We start from the raw sequence: 12,647 nt of genomic DNA, 5'->3' as shown, positions 1-12,647 counted from the left end.
CCTGCATACTAGGTTCCTGGAACGCCAGTAAAGAAGCACGTCTGTTCGGTGCCTTTGAAGACAGTTCCATCCGTGAAGGTTTGGGGACGAAATGTGAACACATGTGCTCTTTGGTCCGATGACAATGCACCAAATGGAATGTAAGCAAAATATTTCATTTTAATTCAAATGAGTTTGATGAAAAAGGTACAGTTCCTAAGAACATACATCCGGATAGGAGGAGATATCAAACAGCATTGAGACTCGTCCGGGCAATGATATAAATGATACAGACGCCCTGCTAGAATCAAACATAGATCTTTTAAATGCACAAACATAGATCTTTTTAAATGCACATTTGAAACTACCGCTTGTCAAAGTTACTCTACAAATTTATTACATCCCCCTTCCCCTCCCCCAATTCCTGATGACTTAATCATAAGGACATAACTAATGTTCTCACTATTCATACTTGATGCCAAGGGTTTAAACTGTATACGTAATAGTCACCCAAATGTCAGCTCCCAATACATTGTAAACAGTGCCAGCTTGAATATCGACACTATGCTTTTGAAAGATGCCAAATGGGGATGCCCTTTAAAAGCAGCCCCTGTCTAAATCTAAACCAAGCGATCCAAACCTTGGGCTGTTGATTATGACTGCTATGACTGGAATTCATCCAATACCATTCGACAAATGTTCTATATGATATTATCTGAGGACATACCAAATGATATATCGTTTTCATTTTATGCAATTATTTTACAAATAGTATACCCAGATGTGTTGTGATGACTCATGCCTCATGAAGCACATTACCCACATATGTGAAAATGGCTTTGCTAATGAACCCTTCAAAATAAAATGGAAATTTTGGACATCGAGAATATAGATATAACTACTTTTTATATCCCCTCGCATACACATGAAAAGATATTGAATATGCTCATGGGCAATATTTAATCGGACCAGTCCCCAGCAACCTGTGTTGTTAGGAAGAACCTCATCAAGACGTTGACTGGTACTTAGAAATGAAGTTAATTTAATGGATGTCAGCTTCTACAATATGATGAGCACGATGTTTCGAGGTACATTCCGACTCCTTCATCAGAGGAGTGAAAGTTGGGACGCAGATATTAGCATATGTACATGTATAAAAAAACAGGTGGGCGCTTAACAAGTGAATCCAGTTGTTAACTGGCAATGATAGGTAATTATGTGTTTAAATTATGGTCTCTTGTAGCTTCTTTTGAAGCCAGGTGATGTTGCTGGCGAACAAGACTTTAGTATTTAGCCACGTCATGGTGTGGTCTTTGTACTTGCTGATGTGTTTGGAAATGAAGGGTTTCTGGTCGAGTTTGATGACGGAGCTGGTGTTCTTTGAGTCTGGTGTTGAGAAGTCTGAGTGTTGGGACTTGAGCCGTCGGTTCCTCTGGTATTGGGGTGCTGATGTGTCTTAATGGTTTCCTCATTTTTTTATCTCTTTATATAGAGATATGCATTTGGACGAGACATTCAGCTTGTTATAATAACGCTCTATATGTTTTTTGTGTCTTTGTTTGTTTTTGTCTTTATTTATTTATGTATGTGAGTGAATGAGTTTAGTTTTACGCCGCACGCAGTCCAGCTATATGGCGGCGGTCTGTAAATAATCGAGTCTGGACCAGACAAACCAGTGATGAACAACATGAGCAACCACGATCGATCTGCGCAATTGGGAACCGATGACATGTGTCTACCAAGTCAGCGAGCCTAACCACCCGAACCCGTTAGTCGCCTCTTACGACAAGCATAGTCGCCTTTTATGGCAATGTATGTATGTATGTATGTATGTATGTATGTATGTGTGTGTGTGTGTGTGTGTGTGTGTGTGTGTGTGTGTGTGTGTGTGTGTGTGTGTGTGTTTATTTGTTTATTTATAAATTTATTAACTTATTTATTTGGGGGGGAGGGCAGGTTCGATTCCCCCATATGGGTATAATGTGTACAGTCCATGTCTGGTGTCCTCCGCCGTGATATTGCGTAAACTAAACTCACTCTAACGCCATCTACTAAGCTGACCAACACATACAACTCTATAGAGTCTCTATATACTGACTTGCATGAAAATATCCCAGATTGCAAGTGACTTTCCGACCTTTGAAGGTGTTGGTATAACTGTCTGTTTCGCATCTCAAGGATCTTCACCATTACATATCACTGATAACTAACAGCGAGCTAAAAAGCTATGTACTTGTCGATCACATTATACGCAACAGGAACATGCAATATCTGCGTTGCTGTATGCATATATGTTTAACATTCTTTTGTTCTTATTTGTCATGGAAATGTTTCAGGACCCTCGCTACAACGATGAAATTGGAAGAATTACTGGCTACAGGGCGGAGGCCTTGCTTTGTCAACCAATCAAAAATGCAGATGACGAAATCGTGGGTGTGGCTCAGGTCCTCAACAAAACAGGAAGTGAGAAGGTCTTCACCAAAGATGATGAGAATGTACGATGAGCCTCTCTTTCCCATATCTAACACGAGCAATATCAAGACTCGGTCAATAATGCCATTTTCGTCAATATAGGAAACTTCAATGCTCCCGAAATTATCTTTTTTAATTGTCATTTTATTCTTAATTACATTTATCCGTAATGTATACACAATCACCTTCCTAAGTATGAACTCGATGTGATTAGTAGTAGAGCTGGAACGAATCGGTTCGATTCATCGAAAATCGAATCTGAGACCTTAGTTTTGATTTTCGATAAACATTATCTTTATCACGATTCGATATTTGAAACTATTTCCACACATTTGATTTTATATATTTTGTTTTACTTTATTTATTTACGTTTATGGTCATTACCACCTAGAGTTTGATACTCAGTATGAGTTTCACTTTTGAAATCTTTACTGTATGAATGTTTATGGTCCTTCAAGTGGGTACAAGAAATTGAAAAGTGTTCTTCTATGTTTAAATAGCATATTTTATTTGTTTCAATGTTGCATCATTTACATTCCTGATTTCCCCGTCAAATCTCGTAAAAGGTTTCAGTGTGTTTGTTATATTTAAAAAGTTATGACAGTTAAAAGAAATCTGATGGTTTTATATAAATGTATCGAATCGAAAATGATCGAATCGAGGGTTTAATGTCGAAATTCCGGTGGAATCGAGGTCGGGGTGATTCGCAGTTCTAATTACTCAGATATTATTCTCTTGAATCATTACTTAACTCAAATATTGTTGATGCAGGCTATAACATAACATTGCTGTGACAGTAAGACTATGATACGTCTTCGTGGAGGAGTCATGCGCTAAGCAAAATGAACTGTCTTTATTGATGATACTAAAATGAGCAAATGCGCATTGAAAGGAGAAAGGTCATGGAAACAGATTATATAATATACTACGGAGTGATTACCTTCGCACTAATGTTTTGGGGTTTTGTTGTTTTTTTTGGGTTTTTTTTTGTTTGTTTTTTTGGGGTTTTTTGTAAAAAAATCGTAACAATGACCTCTTGAGCATACCATGAGTCTCCAAACCTGATTTCGTGGCTAGGTTATTTCCAGAAGCAAATTACTCCTAAACCTCAGTGTGTAAACGTCGCTCAAGATGCCCTGGATGTGGTACCCAGGGAATATCCACTTATCACCTAGTCTCATGAATAAATGCTATCTTTGTGTCTCAATTCGTCTTCCTGCACAAAGTCGGTGCTCAACGCGAGATTGTCGCGGGACGAAATGAAGATGAGACTGTCAACGGGCTGAAGTGCTACGTTGCTGAAGTCTTCCTTCGTCACCCTTGGGACGATTTCCTTAGCGGAGCGTTGAGTTTACTTCTTTAAAGAAGCATTCAGGTCACTTTTGAAAATATTATCTGGTATACGCTTTAGTTAAGTCGATCCCTTGGGGATATCGAATTCCTTGATTTCCTTAAGTTGGTTTAGTAGATACTTAATATCACTAACCATTTCACAATAAACTATATGTGTCTTCATTACCAGACTGGAGGCCATAAAATATTATGTGTGGAATTTGGGACGGTGGACTGAATACACGTTTTGATTTTTTAGATGTCATTGTGATGCAAATACTATCATGTTAAGCTGGTATTAAACGAGGACGTTTTTAACCCTACAACGCGTTTTGCGAGGGGTATTAAAATGCACCTCGTCCGTCTGGGCACATTTTTCTTTCCCGGAGCAGAACTTTAAAGCCATTCAGCATTACTTCATCAAACTTGGCACATAGATCTGATGGTGTATTAGTGCCTTTTGGTAGTTTGGGTATTCTTAATAAGATATTTTTGCGTTTCCATGGCAACACGTAAAAACATTATCTGGTTTTCTATTATCTATTATCTGACTTAGACTGAAATTGGAGGTAATGCGGGGGATATTGATGACTGTGTATTCTTGTTTTATTTCAGTTGCTGGCAACGTACCTGACTTTTTGTGGAATAGGCATCCATAACGCTCAAATATTTGAGGCATACTCCAAGGAATATGAGCGAAATAAGGTACGAATGGTTTCACAGTGTTTATCCAGCATCGTGTTTGGTCGAATCTGAGATGCAATGTTAAATGTTGAACAAGCGATTATTACCATATTCTCTCTAGCGAGGAAATGTTTTCTGGTTCCTGATTGTAGAAACAGGGACCATAGACCATGTCCACCTGGCGTCTGTAGCACAACGCCATTGGTAAGACTGCGAAGTCTCAGTGGATCTGGACCCAGGCTCGTACAATGTCCACCCTTGATGATTGCTTTTTATCATTCATAAATTGCCGTTCACTGGTTATTCGCTCAGATTTTATTATTTACAGTCGAAATATATTGGTGTTATGTCTGCGGCAAATTACCACAATCGATTCCTGTAATGGTCGTGGCGTTATGCAGTATTCTAATATCATAGGGGCGGTGGGGTAACTGATGGTTAAACCGTCCGCTCGTCGCGCCGAAGACCCGCGTTCGATTTGCCCACTTTGTGTGAAGCCATTTTTGGTACCCCCGCCTAAAAGCGGCGTAAAACTCTACTAACTCATTCAAGTATCCTGCCTTAACATCATGCATTCGTATTTACACTGAGTGCAGCAGGCACTTCGCTAAATAGTGTTATTGTAACCTACAGAATGTACATCATACAAAAATAGAAATATATACTTGCCGTAACGGTTATGAAAAGAAATGATCACAGTCTCCCCTGATTGCGAAAGGTATATTACTATTCCAGGTTCGAACACTTTCAGGCCGCGGTGATCTTTCATATTGTGGAACCTAAATGTACAGAACACCATAAAGAACCGCGAAAATAAACAGATATTTGTTGATGCTATTTGATATGGTTTAAGCTTAATGACAATGACGTTAAATCTACAGTGGATTTCATGGTGGGCGCCCTATCTGCAAAACGACACATCGCGGCGTTGGGTTGATAGGCCTAATGGCGTCCTTGCAGGAAGCCACGATACATTTGCCGATATTTACGCGATGACTTCGCTATGTCGGGGCTCGCTGGAGCGATTTGTTGCGTAACACCTTTCCTAGGAGCCATTATTAGTGCAAATGCATACTGAGTGTCTGTAACAAAATTAATAATGACAATTTTTCGCGTTTATTTTGGTGTTTATTATTGGTCAATGTCATAAATTAGACTAGACTATATATCTTGTAACATATGGCGACACCGTTATATAGGTTATATCAACATTGAAGTTACATTTGTAATTACATCTATATGCTTCGTGTTACATTCCTCCTTCGTTAAATTATTTAACATTTTATCTATCTGAATTCCTTGTATTCCGTACGGTATGTATGGCTATTGATTACTCTGTTTCTCATATTCCTAGGCACTGTTGGAAGTAGTCCACGCTCTCTGCGAAGACCAAACCTCCCTGGAGAACGTCATTCTGAAGATTATGCAGAGGGCACAAACACTGCTAAAATGTGAGAGATGTTCGGTGCTGCTCAGGGATGGAACTACCGAGGTCGGTTCTTCCGTATGTCCGACTTTCTGCATTCTCTCATACTCCATTTGATCATGTCATATAAACTGGAACTGGTAACTCTTGGTCGTTAGATAGTTCACCAGAGCGTCCATTTAATTATCACCCCCATTATCAGCGTATTTAAGTGAGGATTTCAGAATGCTACCTCAGAGCCGGAATTACCTTTTCTTTATAGGGGGAGTGGGGAGGAGTAACGTCCACGTTAAAAGAGTATTTTATCCCGGTACTGAGGTGTATGTTGCATCTATGGTGCATTTATTGTTTGGATGGCATTTTGAGAGAACTAGTACTACTGTTTGTTATTTATTCATAGTGCATTTATATATAAAGAAAAATGGGGCGAAGGTTGGGTTATAGGTTAAAAAATTCGCCGTGTACGCCGAAGATCGGGTTCGATTCCCCCAAAATGGTACAATGTGTGAAAGCCATGTTCGGTATCGCCCCCTATATTGTTGTTAATACGTTACTCACAAATCCATCAACCGAATCCATCAACCACAAAACAACCATCAACCACAACACCACCATCAACCACAATACCACCATCTACCACAATACAGCCATCAACTACAATACAACCATCAACTACAATACCACCATCAACTACAAGACAACCATCCCACCCACAATATAACCATCAACCACGATACCGATAGCAGTTATCCTAGTCACCCTGCTATAAACGCGGGCTTGATTACGCTTTTGCAAACAATCATAAATTTTCAAATGTATTCTCCTGAATATTGTATTTCAAACACACACATATTTGGCGTTCAGGACAATATACATAATAGTATGATGTGAAAATACGTCCTGAAGGTTTGTGATAATTTTGTCCGTTGGAAGCACTTTTCAACTGTTAATGTTTATATTAGATTTATTGACAAATGCACCTTTTCCTATTCTTTCGGAATATTATTCGCCTTACTGCATGACTGGAATCGTCATAAGCTGTGCATTCCCTGTAGGATTCGTGAGCGACAATGTATTGTCACACGGAAGTGTGTCAGTTGTATCACTGCAGGTCAGCTTGAAGCGGGAGACACCCAAAATGACAATGGATTTGCATTTTAACCATTACTTTAGACTATCTTGGGTCATATTATTTAGAATTCTATACCTTATTTGCTTCTATATAGCACTACCATATGCCAGGACGGGTAAAGCGTCCCCACGTCATGCCGAACACCGGGTTTCTATTCCCTTCGTGGTTGTAATCTGCGTGTAAATCATTCATGGCATCCCGGCCGTGATGTTACTAGAATATTGTTAAAGCGGTGTAAAGCGACACAAATACGCATCATCCGCGAAGATCTGGGTTAGAACTCATCTTCACTAACCCATGCTTGTCATAAGAGGTGACTAACGGGTTCGGGTGGTCAGACTGTCTGACTTGGTTGACACATATCATCGGTTCCCAATGGGGTTGATAGATGCTCATTCTAGACTCTCTGGTTCCGACCCGACCGCCGCCATATAGCGGTTAAAAATAAACTCTCTCTCTCACTGTCAAATGATGACATTGCCAGATGTTCCCGAAAAGGTGAAATTATGTTCCAACCGATGGTAAAACAGAAACTGACGAATAATTTCCACTGGAGCAAAGATACATACGTGTATACATGTGTTCTCTTGTGCTACAGTAAGCATTTTCTGGCAGCATGTCATTAATCTGCGTCCCGCAGGACTACATAATATGCACGCCCAGATTTGCTCACCTATATAATCACAATAAACAACAATGAAACTCAAGTACACAATGTCAGTTAACGAAACTTTGTTAAATCGCATGTAACCAAATTGTAATGTAAATAATGTACGCTGGCGGTTTATGATGGGTGTAGCACCCCGTAACGTACATTATGGTTCTCTCCGGAGCACTATAACTAAAGTGAAATGTTTATTAAACATTCATTGCGATTACGCCAGCTGCATTTGTGATTTACATTTATTTGCCGGTGGTTCCGTTAGAACATGAATAAATGCAAGTGAGAGTTCTTTTCAGAACGTATAAAAATAAACATTTTATTATAGAGTTGTGCAAACGAAAACGTTGCAAGGAGATTCTTCAGATCTGGTTTTGAGAAATATGGCAGACAGATCCGGCGTAGCTGGTTTACGTAATATGCAATTAAATTTCAAACGAAATGCATTTAAATTAGGAAGACGTATAGATCATGTCAGTTTATCTTTGTAAACTGACATATCCAAAAACAGTACTCAAGGAAAATAAAGTACAAGTGAGCGAGAGTGAATAATTTGGTAAATACGCAAAGCATACTAATAACACTGCAAGGAGTCTACCCAAACCCTTTTTCCCAAACAACATAGTTAAACACGTATGAACAATAATGTTAATAAAATCACCAGAGGAAGAATAGTCTCCAAATATAAGACAGTGAAAGTCACGTAGTCACCCTTCTGAAAATGTCTCTTACTGTAACGGTTACATTGACCTACAAATGCCACGTATTATCCATTATCATATTTTCAATTATAATACCCATAAAACACGTATTATCATTTACCATATTTGCAATGAAAATACCCATAAAACATCACGTTTCAATACGGGTCATGATCATTTAACTTCTAAGAAAACATCATACGTGAATTGAAAATGATTAAAGATTACAGAGCATTTGTTTTGACAGTTGAAACGGAGTCAGGCTTTCAGTGGGGAACGAAACCATAACACGTAATCTTTTATACGATGTATTCAGTTTTATACTAGTGATGCTGGACTGAAAGATCCCTAGGACAGGTTCAATGTGTCCACTTGTTGTTTTTCGTTTGTTTTAGAATCTGCTTACTTTTGCATATCAGTTAAGGTCGGTTTGGCTTGCGGATACCCAGAGCTGCTTGCTTTGGAGCAATTCAATTAAACAAAGGAAATGTGATTTTAAAAATTTTTTCGTCATGCTGTTGGCTGATATAATCATTAGAGGCAAATCAACTGCACCTTCCCCTCTGGGTCTTATCTTTTCAGACATCTTTCAACAAGGTCTTCGATTTGGCCTGCCCATTCAGAAACGGACACTCAGCAATAAGGTGAGGATGACAAATGGGAGATTGGTGACGGCTCCATAGACACTGCCTTGGGAAATTTAATTTCTTGAACAAGATCACTCCTGGGCATATAATTCAAGCTCGGTCGCTCTGGTTCTTGTAAAGCTCTGCTTTGGCTGATGTCCACATGACCTCCCCACCAAGGTCATGGTGTACGTGGGTTAGAGAAATCATTGTTCGCAATCTGTTGATGAGACTGGGCAGACAGCTCTTACATTTCGATGATAACGACGCTATCATTTTCTCAATAACGTTCAGTGTGATCTATATTCAAACACCGCTGTGTATAACGTTGGTGTGTTGAAGTTAAGGTTATATGAGTTTGGCACCAACATTTTCCCTTTAGATATCAGTTTGCGTTCGTGTCTAACCTCGGTAAACTCGAAGGATACAACCATGTTCAATGTACCATGTTCGTGTTTAGTTAATCTATGATTTCTCATCATGAGAAGGGTACGATGCTGTTTGAACTGTTAAACTCTCAATGACAGTGGGTGATAAAACTGGATGTCCTTCGTATTGAACTGGAAGCAGTTGCAACAGCCGACATTGGTGACGCTAATTCAGAAGGAAATCAATGGTGGCCTGATGTTTATTTTTTTCATTTTATTATTATCAGCTGACTCCAGCGGTAAATTGTAATGAACACGATTGTGTCACTGAATGAGTGTCATGGGTCAAATGACGATCTAAATAATGATCAGGGTCACCTGTTGCCATATGTGGTATTGTTAATCAACGATATGATGTCGTTTGACGTTCATGCCGTCGATAGCGTTAAACTCTCAATAGGAATACATTGTAGGCAGTGATATGAGAAGTCTTCCGACGTTGCATAAATGACGCGGAAGAGATTGGAATAAATCTTGAAGTGATGCCTTTCCAATGTATAAATGGCAGGTTAGAAGTAAATTACGAATGAGACAGAAAGACAAGGGTTAAATGACGCATTGTATACTGGACGAAGTAAGTTAGGGATATTGGTGTTTTTATGACTGATTAGTATGTCAATGAATAAATACATCATTATTCATGATTGCAAAATTTACAAATATCCCTAACTATTTTTGTTCAGTATGTTACAGTTTCAGTCAGCTGAATGTTAGCATAGCCACGATTCCAACTGGAGATTTGATCAACATCAGAACGTTTCCTCTGAATTAACGTGAAGCAATTTGCACTATAGATTGTAATAGTCGTCGGATCTGTCAAAAGTGGGTGATTCTGCAGACGTTGGTACAACCATCATATCCTCTAGCCGCCAACGTTTGATAAGGTCAATGGTTGGCAACAAACAAACACAAATTATACGACTGGTTCTGCCAGTACAGGGACACATGCTTACCTTTGTCACGAACACTGGGTGCTGGTCGTTTCACCCAAAGTTGTTTCACCTGGGTTGTTTCATCCCATTTCTTGATTGGGTCAGTTCGTCCCTTATGAGGGGTTATTGCACCCCTAATCAAGAGTCATTTCACCCAAATAACTTAGCATACATGGAGAATGACATTAGTGCTTAAATCTGCTAATCGTTCTTGTCTTTACGACATTTAGGTGAGTGTCTCTGTCATGAGATGACACATAGGATTTAAGGTTATATCTCATCTGATCTCAATGTCATCACGCTTAAAACCAAAATGAACATTAATATACGTCAACATTGCGTCAGATATTACACTTTCATTTCTGCCATAGCGACTGCATGTTTGGGATGTCTCAACTGCAAGAAGAGAGTACGTGAAGACTTCACAACATCCAACACAGCCGATATGCTCTGAGGCAGTTATTCAAATAATCTGAATATGCCATTTCAACACTAAACATAGATCAATAAAATGCTGAAACAATTTTATATTTGATAATATTAGTAATTTGGTTGAAACGGGGTAAAACAAAAGCTGGGGTTAACGTGTTTGGGGTGAAATAACCCGTTACCTTACCATTGACCCTCAGTGAGCTATTCATGTGATATTCTTTTCTATTGGCCTATACAGTCGATGGGATCTGATGATCTGATGTTTCTGAAGATAATCGAGACTGCCTATTTTGGGGGATATTATATAGATTAAAATGTCCATGAATATTTTGAGACAAAACTGTCAATCATTGTAATATATCCAGTATGAATAACCTTTGAATACTTTCGAAAATGCCCTGATATATTATGGTTGTGTCTTTCTTCAGGTGTATTTACACTATTACACACATTCTAAAATCATTCTTAAAGGTATCTTATCCAACTCTTGCTTTCCACTATCCCAAAGACGCTTGCCTGTTTCCTTGTTGAGTGTTGTGCGATTTATGTGTGTGGTGAACTTGTGTGCCTAAGTAAGACGTGCGTGAATGATAGTCGTACCTGTAAAACTACTTCTCGTGTTTGGCGTGATGTATGCACTAAATTGCTCTGTTCTATCTGCACATCTTCCTGTGGTTGCACCCTCAGACGCAAGATGTTCCTAAAGCCCAACAGCGGAGACAGTCAAGCAAATACCTTTTCCAGGTAAACAGATTCGGTGATGTATATCACGCTAATCCTTCATGGCCCTGTTCTGCAAAGCGAACAGATATCGATGGACTTACCCTCGTGGATTATGCACCATTCATGACATAGGGACCTGTTTCACAAATTGCCGTTGTGGTACTGCAGTCCTATCCCAGACTATAACGAATAATTTGTGAATCTGAATTTGTTTCGAAGGCTCACATGAGCTAATTATGCAATTTCATTCTTAGAGTCATCGGTTTGGAATATTGTGAAGAGTGTCTTCAAGGTCAGACAGGCTCACTGAGCCATCTCAGATTTTCTGTTTAGTTATGGCTTTGTGGAACGGGGCCATAAGGTATACAGCTTTATTAGTCAGCAATCTTGACATATCCGATTCTGTAATTATGTGCAATACTGCCAAATGGCCATGTTAGATCATAAACCTGTTTCACCTTACACTGATAAAATGTGTTTTACGGATAACATGAAGTAGCCTAGTAGAATGGGTTTAACGAGACATCTACTCTGTAAATGCCACATTTTACAATCAATTAAAACTTTTATGAGTTATAGTAGATGAGACAAGTTATAACGATCGATCGTTTTATGATGTAAGACAATCGTTGGCCTTGGATACACACGGGCCATCAGCGTCGGTAAGATTGTATCGGAAGCCACTCTTGGTCACGGCTACCACAAGTTTTTGTCAGAGCGTGGGTGTTTAGACCAGCCATAGTATTTCGACCTCCTTGTCAAACGGAGCCCATTGCAAATCTCGGTTAATACATTTACGTCAGAAATAACCCTGCGGCCGTTCTGTAAACGAACCAATTGCAAGTAAGATCTGTTACATCAGTCCTACCGGTACAAGTGCTTTATCAAACGGAGTTCCGATCCCGCTGAACTAGATTTCTGATGATGAAGACCTGTTTGTGATTATTCATGTATGTCTTGTCCATCACCTTCAGCTTGCTTCGCTGTATCACAATCTTTCCTGTTTTGGGGACCTTTAAGGTTATATTGCATGCGGTGTTTTTATCTGTTGTCGTTTTCAATTTCAACAATATGCCTTTCAAATTATTTGTTTGTGAGCATAAAACATTGACCATTAGC

The 12,647-nt window shown here is 39.2% G+C and overlaps 1 protein-coding gene across 2 annotated transcripts in view; it reads left to right on the top strand.

Annotated features, from left to right (window-relative positions):
- LOC137298100 (dual 3',5'-cyclic-AMP and -GMP phosphodiesterase 11A-like) overlaps nucleotides 1-12,647 on the top strand; it is an 82,984-nt gene that overhangs the window by 49,039 nt on the left and 21,298 nt on the right. Inside the window, exons 2-6 of one of the 2 annotated variants that reach the window (XM_067830178.1) lie at nucleotides 2,316-2,474; nucleotides 4,399-4,488; nucleotides 5,822-5,971; nucleotides 8,970-9,031; nucleotides 11,493-11,549. In XM_067830178.1, the coding sequence (XP_067686279.1) occupies nucleotides 2,316-2,474; nucleotides 4,399-4,488; nucleotides 5,822-5,971; nucleotides 8,970-9,031; nucleotides 11,493-11,549 (518 nt within the window). The remainder of the gene's footprint in view (nucleotides 1-2,315; nucleotides 2,475-4,398; nucleotides 4,489-5,821; nucleotides 5,972-8,969; nucleotides 9,032-11,492; nucleotides 11,550-12,647) is intronic. The other variant, XM_067830179.1, reaches the window with a different exon arrangement.

The sequence above is a fragment of the Haliotis asinina genome, chromosome 10 (assembly GCF_037392515.1).
Source record: "Haliotis asinina isolate JCU_RB_2024 chromosome 10, JCU_Hal_asi_v2, whole genome shotgun sequence".
NCBI lineage: Eukaryota > Metazoa > Mollusca > Gastropoda > Lepetellida > Haliotidae > Haliotis > Haliotis asinina.
This window is presented reverse-complemented; position numbering and strand designations above follow the sequence as displayed.